General features: G+C 43.4%; 1 protein-coding gene across 18 annotated transcripts in view; it reads left to right on the top strand.

Moving 5' to 3' along the window:
• Positions 1–26,727, top strand: part of RGS6 (regulator of G protein signaling 6) — a 629,077-nt gene that overhangs the window by 527,230 nt on the left and 75,120 nt on the right. For all 18 annotated transcript variants that reach the window (XR_004184869.1, XM_031668021.1, XM_031668024.1 and 15 more), the window contains exons 7-12: positions 706–770; positions 4,909–4,985; positions 7,785–7,866; positions 9,271–9,345; positions 11,404–11,502; positions 12,918–12,979. Coding sequence is in view for 17 of the 18 variants with exons in the window: in XM_031668021.1 (XP_031523881.1) it covers positions 706–770; positions 4,909–4,985; positions 7,785–7,866; positions 9,271–9,345; positions 11,404–11,502; positions 12,918–12,979 (460 nt within the window). In the remaining variant the exon portion in view is untranslated. The remainder of the gene's footprint in view (positions 1–705; positions 771–4,908; positions 4,986–7,784; positions 7,867–9,270; positions 9,346–11,403; positions 11,503–12,917; positions 12,980–26,727) is intronic.

Here is a 26,727-nt window from a genome sequence, read left to right as displayed (position 1 = left end):
GAGACTTCAGCCTAGAGCAGGGGACAGTCTAGTAAATACAGGATTTCAGTGCAATGGAATTTAGTTCCATGGTCGAGGATGTGTAGATGCTATCTGAAACACCAACCTGGGTCTTCAAAGATTAGTAGGAGGTTGCCAGATAGACAGAGGGAAGGAGAGAAGAGAGAAAGACCTTCCACAAAAAGGACGCATATACAAAGGAATGAATCTAAAAGAGTTTGGTGGCCTCCCAGTGCCTGCATGAGGGAGAAGAAGTTGATGAGATAAGCAGTGAGCGGATCATAAAGAACCATATTTGCCACCCTAATGAACCCAGCCTTATTTCTGAGGCCATTGAGGATTCAAGGCAAAGCTTTTAGGCACAGGAGTAATGTGGTCATGTTTGTGAAATATCACTCCAAGTGAAGGATGTTCAGGGTGAAGCAGAGTAAGGAGGAAGAAGGGGAGTTGTCAGGATTGGAATATGGAGGAGTCCTCATCTGATCATGACTACAAAAAGATTTCTAGAGGTCAGGGGTCATGATGTCCACTTAGAAAACATATTTTTCCCAGGGCAGTGCTGGGCACACAGCAAGGGTGGGCGGGCGGGCTGGCTGGCTGGATGGATGGATGAATGGGTGAATGGATGGATAGATGGATGGATGGGCTTATAATTCCATTGTGCTGCTGGTTTTGTACATGTTGTCATTTCTTTTCTTCCCTCAGCCATCTATCTCTGTAAGAGGACAATGCAGAATAAAGCGAGGCTGGAACTGGCAGATTACGAAGCAGTAAGTATGATTATTTTCCAGGATATGAGAAGAGAGTAAAATCATATATGTAGCTCCATCTAAGCTTATTTGTTTTCTTCTGTCCCCCTTTCATCCCTTTCAGACAGTGGAAAGGAAGGATCTATTTCTCCTCCTTTGTTCTCACCTCCTCTGACCATCACAATAAGATTGTATTTTTACATAAATAACTCTTAAAATTCAACAATAAAAATATAAGCAGCTCAATTTAAAAATAGGCAAATGACTTAACAGATATTTTACCAAAGAGGACACAAGGATGATAAATAAGCCCATTAAAAGATGTTCAATATTATTAGCCATTTAGGAAATGCAGATTAAATCCATGGTGAGATACCATTACATACCTATTAGAATGGCCAAAATAAAAAATACTGATGATACCAAGTGATGGTGAGGATGTCGAACAACTGTAACTCTCCTGCATTGCTAGTGGTAATGCAAAATGGTACAGCCACTCTAGGAAATTGTTTGGCAGCTTCTTATAAAGTTGAACAAACACTTACCATATAACCAAGTAATCCCACTTCTATATACATACCCTAGAGAAATCAGAACTCATGTTCACACAAACACCTATAAACTAATGTTCACACAAGCTTAATCTGTGATAACCAAAAACTGAAAACAACCCAAATGCACTTTAACAGTTGAATGGTTAAGCTAACTGTGGTACATCCATACAATAGAATACTACTCTGCAGTAAAAAAGAATGAACTATTGATACACACAACCACTTGAATGAGTACCAAGGACATTATGTTGGGTGAAAGAAACCAATCTCAAGCCAGCCATTCCATTTATAGGACATTCTTGAAAAGATAAAACTATCATGATGAAAAGCAGATCAATGATTGCTAGGGGTTATGGATGGGGTAGGGGATTTTTGGAAGGTGATGGAACTGTTCTGTATCCTGATTGTGGTGGTGGTTGTATGAATCTATACATGTGTTAAAATTTACAGAATTCTACAGAAGGAAAAAAGTCAAATTTACTACATAATAATATTTTAAATCAAAATTTTAAATTGCATCTTTATACCCACTCTCCTCTGCTTAGTAACAGAGGCAGAATCTAAGGGTAAAATTCAATTGAGAAAGTAAGACAAGATGTATGTCACATGAGGTATCTACTTCCCAGCTTTCTTACTTTCCCCCTCTATCGTCCTTCATAAGATGGGACTTCTTGCAAAAATTAGAGGTCCCACCATCAAACTTGGGTCCATTCCCATTTGACAGAGCCCAGAAACCAAAGCACTTGAAAACTCATAGATCATTTACATTTTTTTTTAACTTTTGGTTGCAAAATTTTCCCCCCAAACTGAACTTTCTGTGGGTCACAGAGAATGGGAGAAATTGCCTGAACTTTCTTGTACCTTCCACTTCCCTCTCCCTATACGTCTTCCAAAGGATGTGCTGCTGAGCCGTGAATGACTGAAAGGCCAGCAGCTGTGGGAGGAGGGGCAACATTAAGGGCAGCAGAGAATCCTTCCCTGCATAGTCTAGCATTAACAGCATCTTCAGACCCACCCACCTCCAAAACCCCTCCTGCTTTTACTGCCTCAGTCTTTCAAAACGAGTGTGAGGCCCCACTCTGCCACTTGGTTCATGTTCCCAAGCCTACCAAGCCAGCTGGGCCATCGCTCCCCTCTCTGCAGCCCAAGTATGAATGTACATGCCACTAGGGAGCAGGACCTGTGCGTGGCCCTTCACTTCTTTGATCCCACTGGCATTGTGGACCTGTGAATGCGGTGCGGGGGCAGAAGAGGAAGAAGCAGAGCAGCAGTTTGTCCAGAGCCTCAGGACCTGGATAGAGTTTGCATTATCAGATGATCATATGCTGGAACATTATAATCTCCCCAGATAAACTTTGGCCTGTTTGTTCTATGGCTCTGGACACGCTGGGAGCCTGGTTGTGCCCCTGTCTGCCCCAATGTCCAGCAGTCACATCAACCTCCTTCAAAAGACTGCTGTTGTACTCTTTGTGCACCCAGTGCAAGTAGCTTTGACATGATGACGTTACTTCCTTAACACAACCTCGAGGAAAGGCCCAGACTGTAGAAGCCTGGGGCCCCTCCCTCCCGTGTGTCTCTTCCCCATATTTTCAATGTTTTAGAGACAGGTCCCATACAGAAATCAGACAGCATCAATTCCTGCTGTATTTGATTCAATTTCTCTTATCTTGTCCCTTAATGTTCTGCTGTGGTATTTGTAAAGAATATGGCATTGAGGCCAGGTGTGGTGGCTCATGCCTATAATCCCCAAGATGGGCAGATCACGAGGTCAGGAGATCGAGACCATCCTGGCTAACATGCTGAAACTCGTCTCTACTAAAAATACAAAAAATTAGCCAGGCGTGGCGGCACACGCCTGTAGTCCCAGCTACTCAGGAGGCTGAGGCAGGAGAATCCCTTGAACCTGGGAGGCGGAGGTTGTGAGCCAAGATCACGCCACTGCACTGCAGCCTGGGCAACAGAGCAAGACTCCGTCTCAAAAAAAAAAAAAAAAAAAAAAAACAAGGAATATGGCATTGAGATGTGCTCTCAGGTTGAAGTTCTGCACAAAAATGATTCAAAACCAAAACATTTTGCTCCCAGAATGCAATAATTTTTTATAAATTTTCTGATTACATATTCTTTTTATAAAAGCAAAAATTCAAACAGCAAAGAAAGGAGAGAATATAACCCGTGACTTCCCCCCACCTAAGTTTTTTCTATGCATACATTTTTTTCTTTACAAAACTATATTAGAATCATACCATAAACATTATTGTGGCAGCGGCTTCTCTTTCCCCAGTCATTATACTGTAGGTATCTCGGGGTCCTTACCTTGTCAGTAACTATAATCTACATTACTGTGTTTAATGGCTGCCTAGAATTCTATACTACGACTGTATCACAGTTGATTGACATTGAGGCACTACCAATTTTGCTTCCTGTGAGCAGTGGAAGAGTCAAAAAGACAGTTTTTTAGAACTACTTGTGCACCAAGCCTAGGTAATAACTGTGAGCTCATGTGTGGTACTCTCCAACTGAAGCTCCTTTTGTATTAATAATCCATTAATGAGGGTAATCAATTAGTGTTGGCATGAGCTCTATGAAAATACATAGCATAATATGGGCTCCAGCCTTGCATTCATCAGAATTAGGAGGATCATTAGGGTGCCTGTCAAACTCCCCTCCTCACCGCCCATCCTCTTGTTCTATTAGGTAACTCTACAGACTTAGAGAAAATACTTTTATTTTTCTCTAATGCCAACCCTCAATGACTTTTCTTTCTGTTTTTGGCTTTTTCTTTCATGAACATCACAAACATAGGCACTCTCTTTGGGCCACTTTTTTCTTTTAGACGGAGTTTCACTCTTGTTGCCCAGGCTGCAGTGCAGTGGCCGGATCTTGGCTCACTGCAACCTCCCCGCCTCCCGGGTTCAAATGATTCTCCTCTCTCAGTCTCCCAAGTAGCTGGGATTACAGGCACCTGCCACTATGCTGAACTAATTTTTGTAATTTTAGTAGAGATGGGGTTTCACCTTCAACGTTGACCAGGCTGGTCTCGAACTCCTGACCTCAGGTGATCCACCTGCTTTGGCCTTCCAAAGTGCTGGGATTACAGGTGTGAGCCACCGCCTCAGCCACTTTTGAATCCTGACATTAGAAAAAGCATGAAAGTCGGGTCCCCTTGGTTCTCCTTTCCTGTGACCTTCCCAGCTCCCCACTGGAAGACGAGTCCTGAGAAATCCAGCCTTGGTTTTGTGCCTAGAGATACCAACAGGTGGCAAAGACTCGTTGTTAATTCCCCAGTAGCCACAGACAATTTTCCCTATTTTCAGCAACCTTTGAAACAAGTGCTGTGTGAGTTGCATTCTTGTAAAACACATAAGAAGAGAGGAATCAGGTGAACCACAGAGACCTCAGACTTAATGGGTGTGTAAATGAATATTAATAGTTCAGCTCTGTATATCAGGGTCTGGTGCAAAGTCAAATTGGATACATGTCCAGGGGATTTAAAGCTATTCTGTTGGAAGTAACCAGAATGGATGGCTGCCTTATAATAAGCATAGGTGTCGATGTGCTAATTTACGATGATTAATGCCTTCTTGTTGATTTTCATTTCTCATTAGGAAAACTTAGCAAGACTCCAGAGGGCCTTTGCAAGGAAGTGGGAATTCATCTTTATGCAAGCAGAAGCACAAGTAAAGTAGGTGAACTTAATAGAGACCATTTCAGAGAGGAAAAGACTCTGGAATTTGGAAATGGTGTGAAGGTGCGATTGTCAAAGTGAAGTTTCCAGATGGCGTTAGTATTTCTAGTCTGGCATGAGGGCAACTGAGTAGAAATTAAGGTCAGGATGGATAAGTTTCACCTTCATAACCAATGCTACTGTAAAACAATTTCAGAAATGTGTGTTTCTGCCGACAAGGGAGATCCTCCCAAAGGTAGAACTCTGGTTATAAGAAGGTGTATCTATTTCCCCAAGAGATTTCCAGTTATTTTCTGTGCTCAAAGGCTGAAAGCCCGTTTTACCTGTTGGACTGGAGATTTTGTCTTCATAGGAAAACAGGTTGGAGTTTTAGGAAGAACAACAAGTAGCCCGTGTCGTCTTCTCCCTGACAGGAGAGGAGTTAGAACCAATAGAAAAATAAGGCACAGAAGTCAGACAGTTGGAGTCCAAAATATCAGATTATTACATTAATTAAAAGCAAGAGTAAGGCTGGGCACAGTGGCTAATGCCCGTAATCCCAGCACTTTGGGAAGCTGAGGCAGGTGAATCACCTGAGGTCGGGAGATGGAGACCAGCCTGACCAACATGGTGAAACCCCATCTCTACTAAAAATACAGAATTAGCTAGGCATGGTGATACATCCCTGTAATCCCAGCTACTCAGGAGGCTGAGACAGGAGAATTGCTTGAACCAGGGAGGTGGAGGTTGCGGTGAGTTGAGATTATGCCACTGCATTCCAGCCTGGGCAATAAAAGCAAAACTCCATCTCAAAACAAAACAAAACAAAAACAAAAAAACAAGATTATAAGGCATGACATTGGATATGTGGCCACAAGTGCAAATTAAACCTGCCCTTCCTGGACAAAGGTGTGTATCTATAGGCCTCCTCTCCCCAGCGTCTCCACCCCACCCCACCAGGGCAGAGGTGACCCCTGTAAGTTTTCTGCGCGCAGAGAGCAGCTATTCTGAGCACAGGCTGACCCAGATGGGGGCCCAGAGAGGGAGAGTTTGAACTTTCTCAATTTCTTCTTTCAAGTCTACCAATTAGTTAAGTCATTTTTCCTCCCCAAAGGGCAAGAGATGAAAGGAAGAAAATAGTTGGAAGGGTTTTTCCCAGAATTTTTTCTCCTGGATACATAGTGGACATTTCTTCCTCTCTAAGGAAACATGAGGAATGGGTACTCTGCGTTCCCTACCCCACAAACATGGTTGTCAACCAGATCCATTTAATTCTGGGAAACAGAATGATTGGATCTGGATCTCCCCTGTCCTTCCCAGGGGTGATGTCTAGGTTAGCCAGGATGGTTAACAGGAGAAGTAGGACAGGAGCAGGAAAGGGATGCTGAGCTGGGAGACTAGGACTATGTTTCCTCTGGGTACCACTTGCATGTGAGCAGCCGCTGAGTCTTCAGAGCAACCCTCTCACATTCCTGAGTGGCGTTGCAGCCCATGGCCTGGAGCCGGGTCTCCGGCTGTGTGGGTGTAGACTCATCACAGCTATGGTCACAGTTGGAAGTGACCTGAGGCCATCCGGTGTAGTGGCCTGTACACTGCCATTGTTGTGACCCTCCCCCGACAGTCTCTGCCTTTCTCCTGTCCATGATGCCAGCCACCTCCTGACCACCCAGCAGCCCCCGGGGTAGGTGGGTACCAGGCATTGGGTGCCCCCGAAGAGGTGAAGGTGGGAGAGTAGGTGAGATGGAGGCTGAGATTCAACTGGACTAAGGCGGAATTGCGCCTGTGTACTCAGAAGCCACTGGAAAGCAAAGAGGAATGCTAATTCTTCCAGAATCAAACAGCATCACAAGTTGTAAACAGAGGGGAAATTGTTACTTCATAAATATATGCTATTTCTCAATTAACTTTTTTGATTAACTCTGTGATTACATTATAATTGTGGGCCACCTAAGTACACAGTAATTATCACAAAAATCACAGGGTGATTATGGGTTTATTTCAGTCCGGTAAACTAAAGGGTTCCCAAGAGAGCCGAGAACCAGGAGTTACATGGCAATTAATCTGAGTTGCTTTTTACTTGAAGAAATAAAATGAAGTAATACATGCTTTTTTAAAAAAAAAAAAAGAAGAAGAAGAAGAAAGAAAAAGAAAAAACCTCTTATCTATGCTGCAGATCAGAACAATAAGTCTTTGTCACCTGCAATTTCCCTCTTGCAATTTGTGCCTCCCCCAGCTGAGGCAGGGATATTTGCCTCCTGGATCTTGTCTCATGCGAGGGCCATTATTCTGCCTTTAGAAAGCCAGATGGTGTAAGTGACTTATAAAACACTTAATTGCAGCATTTTAAAGACATTTCTTTCTACTGATTCTAAATCTAAAGCAAACTTTCAAATTTGAACATGGAACACTGGTGAGACAGTGGTTATATTCCATCTTATAATTTGTATATGCAGTATTCTTTTTGATGAGGGGGCATATCAATGGATAATTCAGTTTTTAATAATCCAAATCTTAATACTTCAGATGAACAGCTGCATTCTTATTCCTCCCTTAGGCCACCATGTTCATTACACATATATGGCAATCTGTAATCTAGCCTAAAACAAGTTGTCTTACCATGTGTGGAATTTCGGGGGTTTTCAGGGAGGGGAATTATACACCCCTATTTCACAGCTCTGCAGAGAGCAGGCACCATGCGGGTACCAATGGTCTTGTGTTCACTTAGCTCTTAGAAACAGGAGCAAATGCTGGAGCAAGTGTCAGCAGGGAAAACAGAATACAGAGCCTCTTATTTCCTTCCTCTCTTTACTCTTTCAGGATTGACCGGAAAAAGGACAAGACAGAAAGGAAAATTTTAGATAGTCAAGAACGAGCCTTTTGGGATGTCCACAGGCCTGTGGTGAGAAAGCTCTACTCAGTTCTCTAGATTTTTTTTCTTAATTTTTCATTTTTATCTCTATGAGGAAAAGACCCTCTTTAGCCACCAGGTGTCTCATTCTTAAGAAAATCGCCGAGCTTTGTGGAACTGGTTTTGCCATTCATTTATATAATCTCAGTAAATTTCCTGGAATATATGTAAGTTCCACCTTTTAAAAAATTATTCATTCATGAAAATATGGAATTGCAAAAAGAGAAGCTATGGGAATTCCACCAAAAGACCTTTCGGTCCCAAAGGCTTACATTCCCCAAATTAACAATTTCCATTTCCACTGCTATTCAACTCTAAATCTTAAACTATTCTCTGTCGAATACAGTTAATTCTTGTTATCCATGGCAGCTATGTTCTATAAAGTCTTTGCAAACACTGAACTAGCGCACATTGAAGCATCACTCCCATGGGAACTACCAAGCTAGGTCCCTGTGAGCCTGTGGCCACAACATTTTTATCGGCTGATCAATACATAACCTTTTAAATGTGTTTCTGTGTAAAGACACCTTACGTAATATATATCATTGATGCATTAACATTAAACTCATGGACAACAGCACTATTGTTCATGCCTGCACAAAGCTTCGCTAACACGTTTATTTCCTCCTAAGGCACATTAGACTCTTGCTTGGGAACGGTGGACAGCACTTCAGCACTGTCCTTGGGGCCATCTTAAACAGCAAAATCACCAACAAAAAGCACAAAAATGCAGAAAAGTTGCCACTAAATTAGCCCTAAATAGATGGGCCTGAAACAAAAAGGCAGGACATCACCTTGTTCAATTTCAGTGGGAGACACACACATCAGTCTACTCAAGGTGCAACTACTGATGAGGGGGTTATAAAAGAAATTGAGGAAGTAGGCAAATTCACAAATGCAAAAATGTGTAAATAATGAGGTTTGACTGTATTTCTGATTTCATGTTATTAAAACAAATCTTGCATTTTCCTTATGGAAATGGAACTAAAAAGAATAAACTGTTGGTCTTCTTAAAATTTAATTAAAAGCAAAAAATAAATAAATAACTACTCATCCTGATATCATGGAGTCTTTTTCAAATGGTTAAGTATGTTAAAAAAAAATTTTTAAAGGGTTGTACCTGATGCAATCTTGCCACTTGAATAGCTAATTTGCTCTTAAAAACTGTGCACTATACCCTCTACATATCATCCTTAGATTATGAGGTAAGCTTTTCTAGATCGTATGAGAACTCCACAGAGGAACACATATTATGGCAAAATGGAAAAAAATCATGCATTGTCTGTAATGGAAAAAGATAAAGATTGATCCTGTTGGTGTGACACGGGCTAAATTGGAAGTGTAATTTTCACATAGTAATTTATATGATGTGTGTGTGTGCTTTTTTTTTCTCAGCCAGGCTGTGTGAACACAACAGAAATGGACATCCGAAAATGTCGACGTTTGAAGAATCCACAAAAGGTTAAAAAGGTTCGCTAGTTTAGCTGAGTTAAAAATTCCTGATGTAAATAGCCCTTCCAGTTCTAGTACTATTCAAATAGTAATTTGCTACTTGTAATTCCGCCACCTTTTGTCTTTTGAAACTGTAACCATTTCACAAATATTGATTGAGCAGCTGATGCATGCTTGGCGCTGTGCTGGTGCTAGGATACAGTGGCAGGTCCTCACGGAGCCCAAAGCATGGCAGGGAGTAAAACAAGCCAACAGGCAACAGGGCCATGAATGCTGTGTTAGGAGATGTACAAGACAGTTGAGGAGCCCAGGAGGGGCAGCTAAGCCAGACCTGGAGGGGACGGGGGTAAGGGGCTTCCCAAGGACTTCCTGAAAGAGGGTCAGCTGTTCTGAAGGGTTAAGTTCTAGTTGTCTCTGGGGAGGTGGCAGGGAAGGCAGGAAACAAAAGGAACAAGAAGTGGCAAACTCACAGGTGAAAGCAAGCTTTGCACTTAGAAGCAAATGAAAGTCTCTTTTATGTTTTATTTTATTTTATTTTATTTTATTTTATTTTATTTTTTGATAGAGCTGGATCACCCAAACTCAAACCACAATCTTGCCCAACTGTGAATGACCCAGTGGTCTCTTGTGTTGCACTTTACTGAAAGGAGTAGTGGCCACAGCATATCTGAGGGTACCATGGTCAGACTCCCCCACAATTTGTACATCCCACCCTCTCTACAGCACCAGGCACAATATTGCAGGAGAGCATGACCAGACTCCATAATATTAATTTCCAAAGAGTGGGCTGGGTGCATTGGCTCACACCTGTTATCCCAACACTTTGGGAGGCTGAGGCGGGTGGATCACCTGAGGTTGGGAGTTCAAGACCAGCTTGACCAAGAAAGAACAGAGAAACCCCGTCTCTACTAAAAATACAAAATTAGATGGGCACGGTGGTGCATACCTGTAATTCCAGCTTCTTGGGAGGCTGAGGCAGAAGAATCACTTGAACCCGGGAGGCAGAGGTTGCGGTGAGCCAAGGTCGTGCCATTGCACTCCAGCCTGGGCGACAAGAGCGGGATTCTGTCTCAAAAAACAAAAAAAATATCCAAAGAATGGAGACGCATTCCCAAGCATTTATATTTCTTGTGATGATCAATTAGCTCTCTTTCATGTATGTATCAAAAAAAAAACACACACACACACTGGACATGGCATATGTATATAAACTTCTTTAATCTACTTACATATTTTGTTCTTCACTGAGATAATAATACCCACTGTATTATATTTTAAAATGTTATTCCTAAAATGTCCTCATTTCATCTTCAAGAGCCCCATAATTCTAACATTACAGAAGTTCATGGAGTCTCATCCACCTTATCTGAGCCCTTTTTCATTTTGATGATTTTGACTACACATTGCTTGCCCTTCAGGGTTTCGTTTCTTTCCCATTGTGAAGATTGTGTTTAGTCTGTCCATAATACCAGGAACAGCTTTAAACGTAGCTATAGCTACAGACATGTGGAGAAACTGAGGCCAGAAAAGTGTTTAACTTGAACGGGAAACCCTGAAAGGCTGCCATCCCAGTTTTGTACCAGATGGGCATCTGCTGACCAACAGAAATGTAGAGGGGATCTTTTGTGCATACTCTTCGGCAGTGGTTCTTGAACTTTCTTTATTCAGAATCTTTCGGGGCATTTGATAAAAATGCAGATTTCCAAATCCACCCAGAAAGATTCTGATGCAGTAAGTCCAGGGGGTGAGGGGATACTCAGCAACATGTCTTTTCCAAGCACACCCAGGTGATTCTTTGTAGATGGTCTATGAATCATATCTGGAGAAACACTGAGATACAAGGAGGCTATTTTCAGCCCAGTAAAAGGCAGGATTTGGGTTATAGTGGTACCCCAAAGATGAGATGGCATGCCTTAAGAGGCAGCATTCTCATCATTGAAGAAATAAAAGCAGAGACCAATCTCGTATTGTCATGAGGGGATTCAGGAAATTGGATGAGTCATTGAACTAGCTGACCCCTAAGCCACCCTCCGACTCTGCAGGTGGATGACACGCTGTGCTTGCTTCTTCTCCTAGTCCGTGTATGGCGTGACTGAAGAGTCCCAGGCACAGAGCCCAGTGCATGTACTCAGCCAACCAATCAGGAAAACAACAAAAGAGGACATCCGGAAACAGGTGAATGAATTGATGGCTCGCATTCCCAGGAGGAGACGGGGCCAGTTAAAAAACCCTTTCAAATGTTCACCTCTGAAGATTGAGCAAGCTTTGAGTTCCTGGAAACCACAGTGGAACCCAGCTGTGGGTGATTGAACCTTTAAGTGCTGTGTGTGAACGAGCCACGGAAGCTTGAGAGAGAATTGTCTACCCAGTTCCTCCAGCAGTTATTAGAAAAGGGTGTAAATGAGTCATCCCGTGCCTTGGGGTAACTGCTGTAGTGGGGTTTCCCACAGTCCGCTGTGGGAGCTGGAGGAAGGAGGGGGCTCATGTCACACAGTCCTTATAATTGGAATGCACTTCCAGACTAAACCAGCTCAGGATGATGTACTTTATTGCTGTGATTTGAAAGGAAAGCTTAAGAATAAATAAAGCCCTACTCCCAATGCCTTTTCAGCATTACTTGGTTGAATGTTATTTTCTTTCATGTTGAGGAGCCCAGGTCAACAGACAATGGCTAATTATATTACTTCCTTCTGATATTTACTGGTAACAAAGCAACCTACTGTTTATATTATGTCTTGCTGGTTTCTAGAGGGCAAAACCCAAAGGAGAAAACTTTTAGGTGCTTGCCCTTGACAAATGTATTATCTGAGGGTAAGAGGTAATGGATTTATGAAAAAAAGCTATTTGGCCAGGCTGAGTGGCTCATGCCTGTAATCCCAGCACTTTGTGAGGCCGAGGCAGGTGGATCACCTGAGGTAAGGAGTTCGAGACCAGGCTGACCAATAAGATGAAACCCCATCTATACTAAAAATACAAAAAAGTTAGCCAGGCGTGGTGGCTTGTGACTGTAGTCCCAGCTACTCAGGAGGCCAAGAGAGGAGAATCGCTTGAACCTGGGAGGCAGAGGTTGCAGTGAGCCGAGATCATGCCACTGCACTCCAGCCTGGGCAACAGAATGAGACTATCTCAAAAACAAAAAACAAAAACAAAAAAAACAGAAAAAAAGCTCTTTGATGATTCCAGTCAAGCATGCCAAGGACACAGGCGTGACGTGCATATGAAAGGTGGGCAGAGGAAGGGTCACTGGGGATTATTCAAAACAGGTATTTATGGTGCACATTTCACCTGTCCGTGCCGTTGTTAAGTTTTGTAGAATATATATTGCCGTTAAGTTTTGGAAAGCAAGACTTAAATCACACCACAGTAGAGGAGGAGAGGAGACACAGGCTAAATTGTAGAATGTGAATCTTGTATGATAGGGATGTCCAGAGGCACAAGTAAGTTGCTGGAGGGCAGAGCTGAGGGAGTTGGAGATGTCTGGCCAGAGGAGCTATTTGGATCTTGGTGGAAATGCAGGATTTGGGTTTGTGGAGCAAGGGGCAAAAATAAGTGTAGTTTGGTCTTAATGTCCGTGTTCTCTATTTTCCCAGATAACATTTTTGAACACACAGATCGACAGACATTGTTTGAAAATGTCCAAAGTGGCTGAAAGGTATGTTTTCCTTCAATAATATTACTGCTTTCTTCTAATTTAACAGGGAAGAAATGTTACAGGGTTATGGTTAACAAATGTGTTCAACGCCAAGAGTGAGACTGCAGTTATTCCTTAGACTGGGGTGCAAAAAAACCCACAGGCTCCATGTGAGTATAACTAAGATAACAGACCTCCCTTGAGTGATGTCAAGAAATGTTCCATTGCTAAGGCTTTACAGGGGGTGGCCACGGGACCTTGTCAATCAAGGAAGAATGTCCTTTAAAGCTACATAATGCACCTTTGCCTTCAGCCTCTTGATTAATTCAAATGGAAATTGCTCCCTTTTCAACTATAAAATGCCCAGATTCACTTTATAGGGGAAAAGAAATTATGCGTGTCCTTTGAGGCGCTGGCCGCATAGACAGGAGGGGACTGGATCATCAGGAAGAGTTCCGCCTCCACACGCCATCAACCACTGAACTGCATCGAATCAACTGTAAAGAAAATATTTGGCCCCTCCAGCCTGGCTTCCACAGCGATGTGTGTGCTTCAGTCTGCACCAGTAGCTGGTTCCACTCCGTTAACTCGTGGGAGACTCAATTTTATCAACTAAATGGTCTGTTTTTTTAACTCTTCCGTGAAGACGGGAGACCACATGGGGAATCTATATGGAATAAATCTAACCAGGCAGCTCAGTAGTGAACATTTATTCGTCCATATGCTACTGTTAAAGCAATGACCAATTGCTGAAGGAATCAAGAGCTTAAGTTGGGTCTTGGTATTTATGGGATGTCAGATAAACTGAGTCTTTTAAGCCTAGCTCCTACAAGGGGCTGGCAGTGTGAGCTCCCTGTAAGCCTATAAGCCTTTCTCTGCTGGCCCCTGGGTTGATTCACATCTTTTTTCTAGATAAATTACAACAAATGGAAGGTATAAAAACTCCAACCCCAAACAAAGAGTCTGATTGAATACCCTACCTTCAGGGGCTAAGGACACCCCTGAACTTGGGCTCACATCTTTATTCCAGGGTTTCTCAATCATGGTGCTAGTGACATTCTGAGCCAGATAATTCTTTGTTGTGTTCTTAATGTTCTATGAATTATAGGATATTTAGCAGCATTCCTGACCTCTCCCCATTAGAGGCCAGTAGTCCCCCTACCACAATTGTGAGAATCAAAAATGTCTCCAGACATTGCCAAATGTCCCCCGGTGGGGTGAAAGTCACTCCCATTGAGAATCACTGATATTCCTGCTTTTTCTATGCAAATGTTCTGGAAAGTTGCCGTGGCTGGAGCTCAGCTTACAGTCAGGTAGTGATCACTCTGGAGTTGCCATTTCAGCTAGCTGTGTATGCTGCAGAATCACCTCATACCTCCTCTCTCATCATGTGTGGCTTCTGGCCAGAGTACCAGGCTTTGAAAATGCTTTTTAGGGCTCACTGTGGTTCCTTTGCCCCAGAAAGGTGGCTGTGAGTGAAACAGCAGCATGGTCTCAACTCTCTTGGTGTCATCCATGGCCTGTGAGGAACCACGAGCTTCTTTCTCTGTGAACTAGGGACAGAAATGGCTGTCCTAGTATACTTTGAGGGTCGGTGTGCTAGCAATGCTCATATCTGGCTTTGAAAGGTGGAAGGGCTCTTTAGGGTTTGCAGTTTAGAAGAGCATATATATGGGAGCATCTTTCTTTGGATCTATTTGCTCAGGTCCAGTGGTTCTAAGTACCATAATCCAGGTGAGGGAGGGGGTTAAAAAATGGAAATTCTCAAGCCTCAGCCCTAGGGATTCAGATTCAGTGGTTCCAGGGTAGAGCCAAGAAATTCACATTTTGGATAATCATCAAGTGGACTGATCTGGTCTTTCAGGATCCAGTGAAGCCATTGCCTGCTACTCAGGCTGACCTGAGAGCTCACATACAATTTGTTGTATCTTTGGGATGCAGAGAAAGAGCCTGAACCCATCAGCATGAGGTAGGCAGACTCCAGGGCAGGTGTCCCGGGAGGCCAAGGAATGGAAGAAACCAAGGTGGCGGCAGGGAACCTGGCCCATCCTATTGTTTGTTTGGTTCCTTGCTGTCAGGGAGGGGCCCCACCTGGTATCACCTAATTACGCTTGAGAGGCTGCTCATGTTGAAGGATTATTCCAACTGGCTACTCCTCGGTGCCCAGCTAGAAGCTTTCATGAGTCTCTGCCCGGCAGAGGCTGGATTTTATTCCCAGCAGCAATAACTGGCAACTTTTCAATGTGACACAAGGGTTTTTCATTAGAGCCGCAAGGAAACCCCCAGATAAGGAGGAGGAGGGAAAGGAGATGCGTGTTAGCTGGAGATAAAGCAGCTGGGAGCTGGACCTGTCAGTGACTCTGTGAGGATGGGGCCAGGGAGGAGGTGCTGGCAGCTAGTGAGAAGCTGCCAGAGATCAGGCTGAGCTCTCTCAGGTGGACACATACATCCCCATCCTGATCTGGCTTCCCTGGGCCTGCTCCAGGTGATAAGTGGCAATTCATCAGAACCACATCCCCCAGGAAAGGACTTCATTGTTTTTCACTCAGTTCTGTGAGAACTAATAGTGGGGAGAGGCAGGAGGGTTGGAGTCAGCGATTCTGGGCTCTGGGATGTCTACAGTCAGGGTTGGACTAAAGGGTGCATCCAGACCATCAGGGAGGGAAAAAGGGAACTTTGCAAACTAAAGGGGCAGAACAGATAGTTTAGGGGATGGGTCTGGAACCCACCATTGAGGTTTGAATCCTGCCCCTGCCATTTCCTATTTTCTAACTGATGAAACCAGTGGCTTCTTCTGTCAGTGCCTGTTTTCACCTCTTTAGAGGGGAGATAGTAGTTGTATTTAAATTATAGGGTTAATGAGTTCATGCATGGCAAAAGCAGGGTCCAGTCCTTGGACTCAGTCTGTACTAGGAATGTGAATAATTATTATTTTCCAGCATGACACTTAACTGTGCTTTGGAAGAGAGCAGAATTCAAGTGCGTGAGACGGAATGAACTGGATATATGGTACTTAAAGGAGCAAAAAAGGGCAGGCCAAGGAGGGAGGCTGCTAATGCAATTCTTTTCTGCACCCTCTGTCTCCCCTCAGTCTCCCACACAGAGATCTCTGCAGTCTGCCTAAGGCTGACCTTACGTTGCATGTCTCCTTCCACTGCCTCACACGCCGTCACTAATCTGGGGCTTTGGGGGAGAAAAGATGTGCTCTTCTGCACAGAATTTCTCAGATCATCCCAATTCCAAATATTCTGTGCATTATCTTCCTGAGTGCTTAAGTGTCCCCAAAATGCCAGCATCATGGCAACCAAACTACATTTCCTAGGCTGCCTTTTGCACCTGGAAGCAACACAAAGGCTTTCTGAGCTGTTACCCAATTTTTGTTGCAGAATGTATTGTCCCTGCACACACACATGAGTGTCTCAGATAAATGACACTTAACACCCTGAGCTTTTTATTTTAACTATTTTTTAATGACAGTCTTTCTTAAATATGGTTCATCCACTTGCCTTCCTAACAAAAGGACACTACATTTCAGTTAATTTTTCTAGATGACTCAGAGTCAGTAGTCTTCTATTATGCTTTAAAACTGTCGGTGGTCAGGATCTTATAAGGTGCCACAAACTGCTTCTCCGTCCCTAAATGGCCCCAGATGATAATATTCTTTGAATTCCTGTTTCTGCCTTTTAGTTTTCTGTTTGTCTGCTTGTCTCTACTGGCCCTTCCCCCTCGCTACCCAACCCCTGCTTTCCAGTCTGTAGCAGACCATGTGTATCAGTTAGCTGTTGCTGAGTAACAAAACACCCCAAAACTCAGTGGCTTAAAAAATAGGCTTTCACTATTGCTCACATATCTATGTGCCACCTGGCTCCACTGGTCTCAGCCATGTTTCTCTATGTGGCTATGGGTTGGCTAGGCAGCTCTGCTGCTCTTGGCTGGGCTCTCTCACATGTTTGGCTTCTGCTGGTTTAGGATGGCCTCAGCTGGGACAGTTGAGCACTCCTTAACATGGTCTCTCACCCTCTAGCAGGTTAGTTTGACCTTTTCCACATGGGGATAGTGGGATTCCAAGAGAGAGAACAGAAGCATGCACAACTCTTGCAGATTAGAACTGGCATTCTGTCACTTCTGTTGCCTTTTATTGGCTAAAACAAGTCACTAAGCTGGACTAGATTCAAGGGTTGACGAAATAGACTCCTTTTTTGAAACTGAACTACCACACCAGGAAATCAAATAACCAAATTGATTAGCTTTGATCCTAAAGCAAGTGTGAAAAGTCTTTTTTGTGAGGTATGTTGTTCCCAATAACAATGAACCTTGAGGCATGGTGTTTATTTCATCATGTTCAGAGGCTCTTATGCTCACTTATCTCATTTGTGTTCTCTGGACAATTGAAGCTGCCAGATAAATGAGGTCTTACTCTTCTTTGCAAGCATCCCCAAGGGAGTCCCTTTTTTACTTCACCTAAGCCTTATAGCACTTGACAAACCAACTTTGAGAAGCAACAGTCCATGCATTTTAGTCCCAAACTATCTAGAGTCTCCATGTTTGGCTGCGATTCCCCAGAGACTTCTCCCCACCCATAGCAAGCTACACCACAATCACTGCAGCTATCCCAATGCACTGCCGCACATGGAGGGATCAAAATGTTTCATTCCGTACCTGCATCTGTATTTGGCTTATCCTCACCCTATTACTGGGAGCCATTTGTGTGTCACAGCTGACTGCTGAATTGATTTTTTTTAGCATCATCTTGCTTGCCCGTATCTGAGATTGCCGCTGCTCCCTGAAATTGGATGCTGGTTCTTCCTCCACCTCCTGACCCTCAGTGATCATGAAATGTAATTAATGAAATGAGATAAGACAGCAAGGGACTGGATACCATAAGGGTCTGTTAAAAACCTGCTAGGGTGATAGAGGTTTGTCAACTTAATGTCTAATGATAGTTTCAGGGGAGGAAAAACGAGGGTCACAGAAGTCATTACAACTTTGCTTTTATGGGATTCCAGAAACCATGAGGTCTTTGCTCCTCCTTTCTCCTAGCCTGTTCTAGGTGACAGGAAAAAAAGACCAGAGGTATCATTATAGCCAGGGTGACCATATCCAGACCAAGATCTGGAATCTGTAGCATGTAGGAAAGAAGGGGCCTCCATACCTGACCTGGTGTAAGCTCTTCTTGCTGCAGGGCTAAATTTGCCTTCCTGCTCCTTCACTCATCCCAAGTTTCTCTATTGAGTGTATTTTCTCTGGGTCACCTGCAATTAAGGATTTCTTTTTTAATATTCTCTCTACTTCCCACCTTCTCCAAGTGAAAAAAAAGCTAGATTAATTAATTAATTGCTAGGAATCAACTTCTTTCCTCTCCACAGTGCTGCTCTGCTTCTCATTTTCCTTTCTAATCAGATCCTTCCTGTCCTGGTTCCCTGTTGTGCATCACAGTTCGGAAACTGCATGTAGCAAAGCGAGGCATGCCAGCATGCACTCCTCTTCACTCCCTTTCACATTCCGTTTTCAGGTCTTCTCATGTGGAGGCTCTGATTTCATAATGAATGCTTTAGTACATTTGTATTATATTTCTAAAGTAGGACTAATGGTCATATCCCATAATGCTTTAGATTCCAGACCTCGTTTTTGTTTTTTGTTTGTTTGTTTGTTTTCCTGAATAATAGTTTCCCATAGCTGCAGGCCATACTTCACTGTCCCTTTTTCCTGGAGCCTAGCCATTTCAATATCTCTTCATCTTCTCCCCACCTGCTCCATATATGTGTCCTTAGCTCTAGGGATTCCTCCTAGGCATTGCTTAACTCAGGATGGACAGCATTTCTTCTTCCTCCAACTCGTCATAGTTTTGTGGTTTGGTTTTTTTTTTTTTTTTTTTTTTTTTTTTTTTTTTTGGTCACATCTATACAGTTTGTAGCAAAATTGTAAGTCTTTTTTTGTTAAGAGGGAAAGGATAAAATCTAAAACTTTTATTTTTTTCATATTTTTTCAAGTGGTTGGACTGTATGCTTACTAAATTCTCTTTCATTATTTCCTTCCCCTCCAAGTTTATCAAAGGTAGACCCTAATTAGCAATCTAAATTGGGAAGCTTCTGCATTAATAACTGTCCTCCTACCAGGATTGGTTACTATTATTAGAAGCTGTGACTTTGCTGTTAGCTCAGCTCTAACAGCTGTCTGAGATCCAGAGATCTGTTTGCTATTTAATGGCATAGTAGGCACTGAATAATGTCTACTAAATGACTGACCACAGAGTGTACCCCTGGTAACCATCTGGTAGATTTTTGCCACTTACTAAAGGGTCATGGGGCAGGAGTATGTGAACAAATCAGCCAGTTCCACATTGCCACCCAAGACTCAGTTCAAAGCCCACAACGATGGTGGGTAGCACATTTGCTAAAGGTTCACAGATCAGCATCTTCTTCTAGTGATGTGAGAATTTGTCATTTGAAAATAACAAAAGCATATACCAATCAGGAGTCAGCAATAAAGGGACAAGAATGCTAAAATTGCTCAATGAGAAATATTATTCCTAATGGACTTCTGAATTTCCTATATTTATTTTCTTTCTTCCATCTCATCCCAATTCTGCTTTTCTGCCACTCACACCCAGGAGTTGGGGGACCATTGCTGCTGTGTACTGTTACATGCTGGACATGGTACAAAGCTCTTTACTTACCTCTATTTTCTTCTCTCTTTTTGCTTTTCCTGTCCTCCCTCTAGTCTTTTTGTGGCCACTGGTAATGACTTTGGACTGAAATGGTACTGTGTGTTGGCCATTGCTGCCTCCTTCATTGCTTGTCTGGCCTTCTCATTGTCTTGTGTGTCCCAAGCAGACTCTGTTCATCTTGTCATCTGTACACTACCAGGAAGCATATGTTCTGAAAGAGACAACCTCTGTGGCTCATTCTACAAAGGGCTGCCTTGATGAACTTGCCTTCACACTCCCATCACCTTCATTCCCTTTTCAACTGTATTGGTTTGATTCCAAGCAATAAAACCCCAGCTTGAACCTGGTTCTGCAAAATAGGAGCATACGTTGGCTCCCAGAATACAAGGAGGGGCTGTGGAATTGAACCCTGGGAAAGGCAGCAATGCCACTGAGCTCAGGAAGAGCTGGAGCCAGGGCCTCCAGTGCCTCCAAGACCCGTTTTTCCTCTCTGGTCCTGCCCACTTTCCACACTGGCCTTATTCTCTTGCATGACAGACATGTGTTAGGAAACATGACACCACCAGCCCTTGAACTTTGTGACTATACAACTTTAATATGGTTTGGCTGTGTCCCCACTCAGATCTCATCTTGAATTGTAGTTCCCATAATCCCCACATGTGGTGGGAGGGACCCAGTGGGAAGTAATTGAATCATGGGGGTGTTTTCCCCCATACTATGCTCGTGATAGTAAGTTCTCATGAGACCTGATGGCTTTATAAGGGGCTTCCCCCTTCATTCAGTTCTCATTCTCCTTCCTGTCACCATGTGAAGAAGGACATGTTTGCTTCCCCTTCCCCCATGACTGTAAGTTTCCTAGGCCTCCCCAGCCATGCTGAACCATGAGTCAATTAAACCTCTTTCCTTTATAAATTACCCAGTCTTGGGTATTTCTTCATAGCAGCGGGAGAATGGACTAATACAAGCTTCTACTGCTGAGGCTGGGGAAAGAAGATATGAACCTCACTTGCGTCAGGTATCTGTTCCTGGACAAATCAGCCATGGCCAGGAGCAGGGCTTATAAATAAATACATGGCAGCTCCTGAAGTAGCCTTGTGTACATGTCAGAGTACAATTCTCAGGAGACAAGCAGAACTGAGCAGAAACCCAGAGAGGCCCTCTATGCCTGCTCACCCATTTTGGAGGACTCACCATGCAGAATCCCTATCTGCTTCACTCAGATTCCCAAGAGACCCAGCATAAGGGTTAACACAACCAAGTACACTCACTGTATTCCTAGGCAGCACTTCTCTCTCCGTTTGGATCTCCTTTCATGCCTAAGAAATGGCGCTGGACAGCCTAGGCACAAACCTAAAAGCCTTTTAACTCTCTGCATTAAGCTTAGATGTTATCCTATGGGGCCAACCTTCATTTCTTTCCTGTGTCCCACCTTAGAAGCTCTAGCTACCAGGCATAAAGCATCTCCAGCCTACATTAAAGAGACAGGAGAGCAAGGAAAAGGCAAGGAGTCCTTGCTTTCATTTCTTGTGCTGTTTCTGCACAGTCCGATGATGTTGAGAAACATAAGGGAAGAGGAGACCACCTTCCCTCTCTGCCCAGCTTGGGGTGTTCTTTCACCTCCTCTCAGTCTTTGGCTACCCCAACTGTGTTAACCCTCTCTGCAACTCTCTCTGGAAAGGATCACCCTCCCCTGCCCACAAGAAGCTAGGAGAGTGGTTGAGGCAGCAGACTGCTAAATGTCCAAGTCAACCGTGGGAACCTGCAAAATGCACTTTGCTGTCTCCTGTATTTTCCATGCAATGATGATGGCAAATAGGACAAATGAGGGTGCATAGATTCATGAATACTGGGTTTATTTGCAAGGATTGTGATAGTGGCAGTGAAATAAAACATGGTAGTGCCATTATACACCTTTTATCTACTGCCACACTCCTCCAGGTGACTTTATTTTCTACATAAGTAAATGTAGAAAGAAATAATACATTTTTTTCACATAAATCGCTCTCAAACTACAACTGTGGTAGGCAGAATAATGATCTCTCAAAGATGTCCATGTTCTAATCCCCAGAACCTGTGAATAGGTTATGTTACATGACAAGGAGAATTCAGGTTGCAGGTGGACTTAAAGTTGCTAATCAGTTGACCTTAAAATACAGAGATTATCCTGGATTGCCCAGATGGGCCCAGCATAATCACAGGTGCCCTGAAATGTGGCAGAGAGAGGCAGAAGAGTCGGTGTCAGAGTGATGCAGCATGAGAAAACCATAGCTGGCTTTGCAGATGGAAGAGGGGGCCATGAGCCAAGGAATGAGGAGAGCCTCTAGAAGCTGGAAAAAGGCAAGCAAATGAATTCTTCCCTAGAGCCTCCAGAAGGAACATCACCCTGCTGACACCTTAATTTTAGCTCAGTGAGACCCATTTCAGATTTCTGACTCTTAGAATTATAAGACAATCCATTTGTATTGTTTTCAGCTACTAAATATGAGATGATCTGTTCCAGCAGCCCTTAGAAACAAATATAAAACCCCAATCTCTCCCCTTCTCTTAGAATCTGAAGACCAAATTGTTCATCCTCTTTGTCTTTAATATACCAGCATCTCCAAGCACCCTGCTGACTAGGGTCCTCTTATAGCCCCAATACGTGTATATCTAATTCTGATTATTCAATACTTCCTTTTTCTATCAATAAAATACAACACTCAAAATACATATGCCCATATAATTTTACTGTTTCCTTTACAAAGCCTCTGACTTTATTTATGTAACTTAACAAACTAGATTTCCCTCTTCTTCTTTTTTTTTTTTTTTTTTTTTTTTTTTTTTTGAGACAATGTCTTGCTTGGCCGCCCAGGCTGGAGTGCAGTGGCACGATCTCGGCTCACTGCAAGCTCCGCCTCCCGGGTTCACGCCATTCCCCTGCCTCAGCCTCCCAAGCATCTGGGACTACAGACACCCGCCACCATGCGTGGCTAATTTTTTATATTTTCATTAGAGACAGGGTTTCACCGTGTTAGCTAGAATGGTCTCGATCTCCTGACCTCATGATCCACCCACCTTGGCCTCCCAAAGTGTTGGGATTAGGGGCATGAGCCACCACGCCCAGCCTAGATTTCCCTCTTCTAATACATTTCCCTTCCGACCAATACCACTCATCACTGACACTGGCCAACAGATGAGTTGCTCATAATGACTGGCTTTGTTGCCTGGTTCAGATCGTCAGGACTTTTTGTGTTCCTTCTCCACGTGTTCCTCTACAGCATGTCCTGATGCCACTTGCCTAGACCTTTTTTGGAGAAGGCGCGACATGGCACAAGCTCACAGGAACAATTTCGTTCATGCTTAATGCCTGTTACAAAGTCATATCTTGTGCTCTTATGTTGGGTGATCACAAAAATTTCACCCTGGACTCTCAACCACATTCTCCTAAACCAACATCACCATTAGCTCTCACCACCTCTCATCCACCCACTTCTCTAATGATATTCCAGGATTTTTCTTAAAGAGATCTAGCTATGAGTCTGTATTTTATTACAACTTAAATAATCATATTATTTCCCATTTTCTTAGTTGCTCTCTGGACTTTTAAGATTCTACTGCCTTAGGCTGGTCAGCGGACAGCTGCCTTCATTGCCATGCATACAGTAATAGGCAGCCGGAGCCTGCAGGCTCCTCTAGGGACCAGGTGCTGGCTGAATTCTCACCGTGGCCCCTCCTGAGCCTTCCCTGTTGTCCCCTCACTCCATCACTCACTCAGGGCTCCATGTGGGGACTTGTCCACAGGACCTGACCTGGCTGGTTGGACCCCTCCTTCCCAGGTTGGAGATGTGACCACATCGAGGATCTACTACAACACATTCGGGAGGGGTCTGATAAAAATCCCAGCCTGTCTCATTGAAATCTAAGGAAGCGAGAGGGAGGAGGGGAGGAAATTTCATTTTTCAATCCCTATGTTCTACTTCAGGGAAATCTATTTCCATTCTTAAAAAAAATTCCCCAATAACATAATTAACTAATTAAAAGAGGCCCTACCTTTTGCCTTGGGCTGCCAAGTGGATGTCTTTTATTTGAGATTCAAAGCTAACTAAGGCAGAGATTATTGGAATGGCCAGGGTAGATGTCCTGAGAGGACAAAGGGGGGCCCCCGGGCTGTGTGCTCATCTCAGATTTTGAGAATGCCATGGATGCTCAAATGCCTCATAATCGGGAGAACCCCCCAATATGTCATCATGACTCATCCTCTGGGGAACCTCAGCACAACTCATCACCCCCTGAACAGGATTTCAGTTTCCTGCTGCTGGCTTGTCTTTGTGCTGATCTGAGCAAAGGAGACAGGTGACCCAGTGTCCTCTCTATATCCCCACATCCAGCTTGCTGTCTCACAATCCCTGTAGTGGGTTGAATAGTGGAGCCCCAAAAGATAGGTCCTAGGCTTACCCATGAAACCTATGAATGTGACCTCCTTTGGGAAAAGAGTCTTTGCAGATGTAACTCAGTTAAGGATATCTAGATAAATCATCATGGATTATCCAGAAAGACTCCAAATCCAATAACAAGTGCCCTTATAAGCTAAAAAAGAGAGCAGATGACACAGGCACAGAAGAAGGCCATGTGAAGACAAAGACAGAGATGAAAGTGATGCAGCCACAAGCCAAGGTGTGCCTGAAGCCACCAGAAACTGGAAGGAAAAGAACGGAGAGGTGAGGCAGGGCAAGGTGAGATTCTCCCCTAGAGCCTTCGGAGGGAGCACGGCCCTGCCAACACCTTGATTTCAGACTTCTGGCCTCCAAAACTGAGTATAAACTTCTGTTGTTTTAACCATTTGTGGTCATTTGTTATAGCAGTCCTAGAAAACTAACATATTCCTCAACATGCAATGTCATTTCTTTTATAAAGAATTCAGTCAGCCCAAGTAGCTAACGAGTGGCTCCCAAGTGCAGAACCAACTTGTAGCCTGATCCTTCCTGCCACAGTGCTTTCTTAGAGCTCCCTTGCCCACGTTCATTCTGCCTGAGATGTCATAAAGCTGTTGATATGGTTTGTTTGTGTTCCCACCCAGATCTCATCTTGAATTCCCATGTGTTGTGGGAGGGACCAAGTGAGAGGTAATTGAATCATGGGGGTGGGATTTCCTGTGCTGTTCCTATGATAGTGAATAAGTCTCATGAGATCTGATGACTTTAAAAATGGGAGTTTCCCTGCACAAGCTCTCTTCCTTTGCCTGCCGCCATCCATGTAAGACATGACTTGCTCCTCCTTGCCTCCCAGCATGATTGTGAGGCCTCCCCAGCCACATGGAACTGTATGTCCATTAAACATCTTTCTCTTGTAGATTGCCCAGTCTCAGGTATGTCTTTATCACTAGCATGAAAACAAACTAATACAGCTCTTATTGGTGAAGGCTGGCCCCAGGGAAGATGCATACCTTGCAGGAGATTTATAGGACAGAGGATGTGCCTCTAGTCTGCCACATGGTTTTGCTTGTCTATTTTATATTTGTGGAGGATTGTCAAGATTCTTTAGAGATGCTTTCCCATTTTCTATCACAATGGTCCTGAGTGCTCAACAAGGCTGTTACATAACATGATGAACTTGACAAGATCAGTTAAATGACTCAACCAAGAACTCAAAGCAAGGCTTTTCAACTGGGACCACTGCTTCTTCTACCCCACTGGGTCATGGTAAACACCTGGGACAGCGAGGAGGCTCTGAGGTTTCAGAACATTTACATCCGTCTTCAAAACCAAAATTACCAGGGACTCCTTCATTTTGATTTGATGAATAAAACATCTTGTGTCCTGAACCCTTTGGAAAATTGAGGAATGAGATGTGGTTCTTCTCAAACTTGAATGTGCATATGAATCACCTGGGGGAGCCTATTAAAATGCAGATGCTGAATCAGGAGGCCTGGGCTGGGATATGAGATCCTGCATTGCTAACAGGCTCCCAGGTGATGCCAGTGCTGCTGCTGGTTCATGGATCACACTTCCAGTAGCATGAGATGGAGCCTCTGACTAATTTCTCTGCGTGGTCAGCATTAAGCTAATTGGCCATTATTGCCCTTTGCAATTCAGTAGTAGGAATTGTGGCTCTGACTTTGCTGTTGTGGGAGAAGTTGCTGACACACAAGCTGGCAATGCTTAAGGAAACGTTTTATTGTGGATCAATAACCACAAAAATATTCAAACCTTTTGGTTAAATAATTCTGCTTATGGATGTGAATTCTAAAGAAATGACCCAGAAGATGAAAAAAAAAATCTGTGTGAACAATGGTGTTCTACCACAGCACTACATATATTTAAAAAGAAATATTTAAAGTCTGTGTCTAATATAAAGGAAATGATTAAGTAAATTGTAATAAAGTAACTCAATGCAACCAAGACAATATTGTAGACATATGTTCATCTTCTCCCTTTCCTTAAATACAACATGTCACTAAAGGAACAAAAATGGCATGAACTCACAAGATTAACAAACTATTAATAATTTCAACACATTTGTCCAAGATACAAAGTCTTTGTAATTGGGGAACATAACCACAGGCCCCCATGTCTCTATTTGTAATGTTTTATTTTTTTAATTGGTCAGTGAGCACAAGGGTGATTTCTTACAATTTTTATACCTTTCTGCATGCCTGAAATATTTCAAAATTTAATAAAAAAGAAAGTGCACAGGGACAGAGTGAAGAACATTCTAAATTACATGTTGGGGGCAGAAGTAATGTGACAAAGTAAGCCAGTTTTTGCAACAAAGCCTGGCCTTGGCTCTTGAAGGCACCAGGGACCACGGAAGGCAGGAATGAGGCATGGGGCTAACAGCAGCGGAATGGTCAAGTCTGTCCCAGGAGACCTTGTACCCCTAGATCTCCTGCCCCACTAGGAAACAATCCTTTCCAACTACCACGACTGAAGGATATGGGCAGTTTTTTCTTGAGAGAAATTGAGCCACATACACTCAGAACTCAGACACATCAGATATCAGAAGAGGCCAACTGAAAACAAGAGAATTAATGGAAGCTCTACACACTGAACTGTGGGGCCTGTAGGGATAGAAATTGTGATACCTTTCCTCATCTATAATAAGGATTATGGCCAACACTGCTATA

This window comes from Papio anubis, chromosome 7, assembly GCF_008728515.1.
Source record: "Papio anubis isolate 15944 chromosome 7, Panubis1.0, whole genome shotgun sequence".
NCBI classification, from domain to species: domain Eukaryota; kingdom Metazoa; phylum Chordata; class Mammalia; order Primates; family Cercopithecidae; genus Papio; species Papio anubis.
This window is presented reverse-complemented; position numbering and strand designations above follow the sequence as displayed.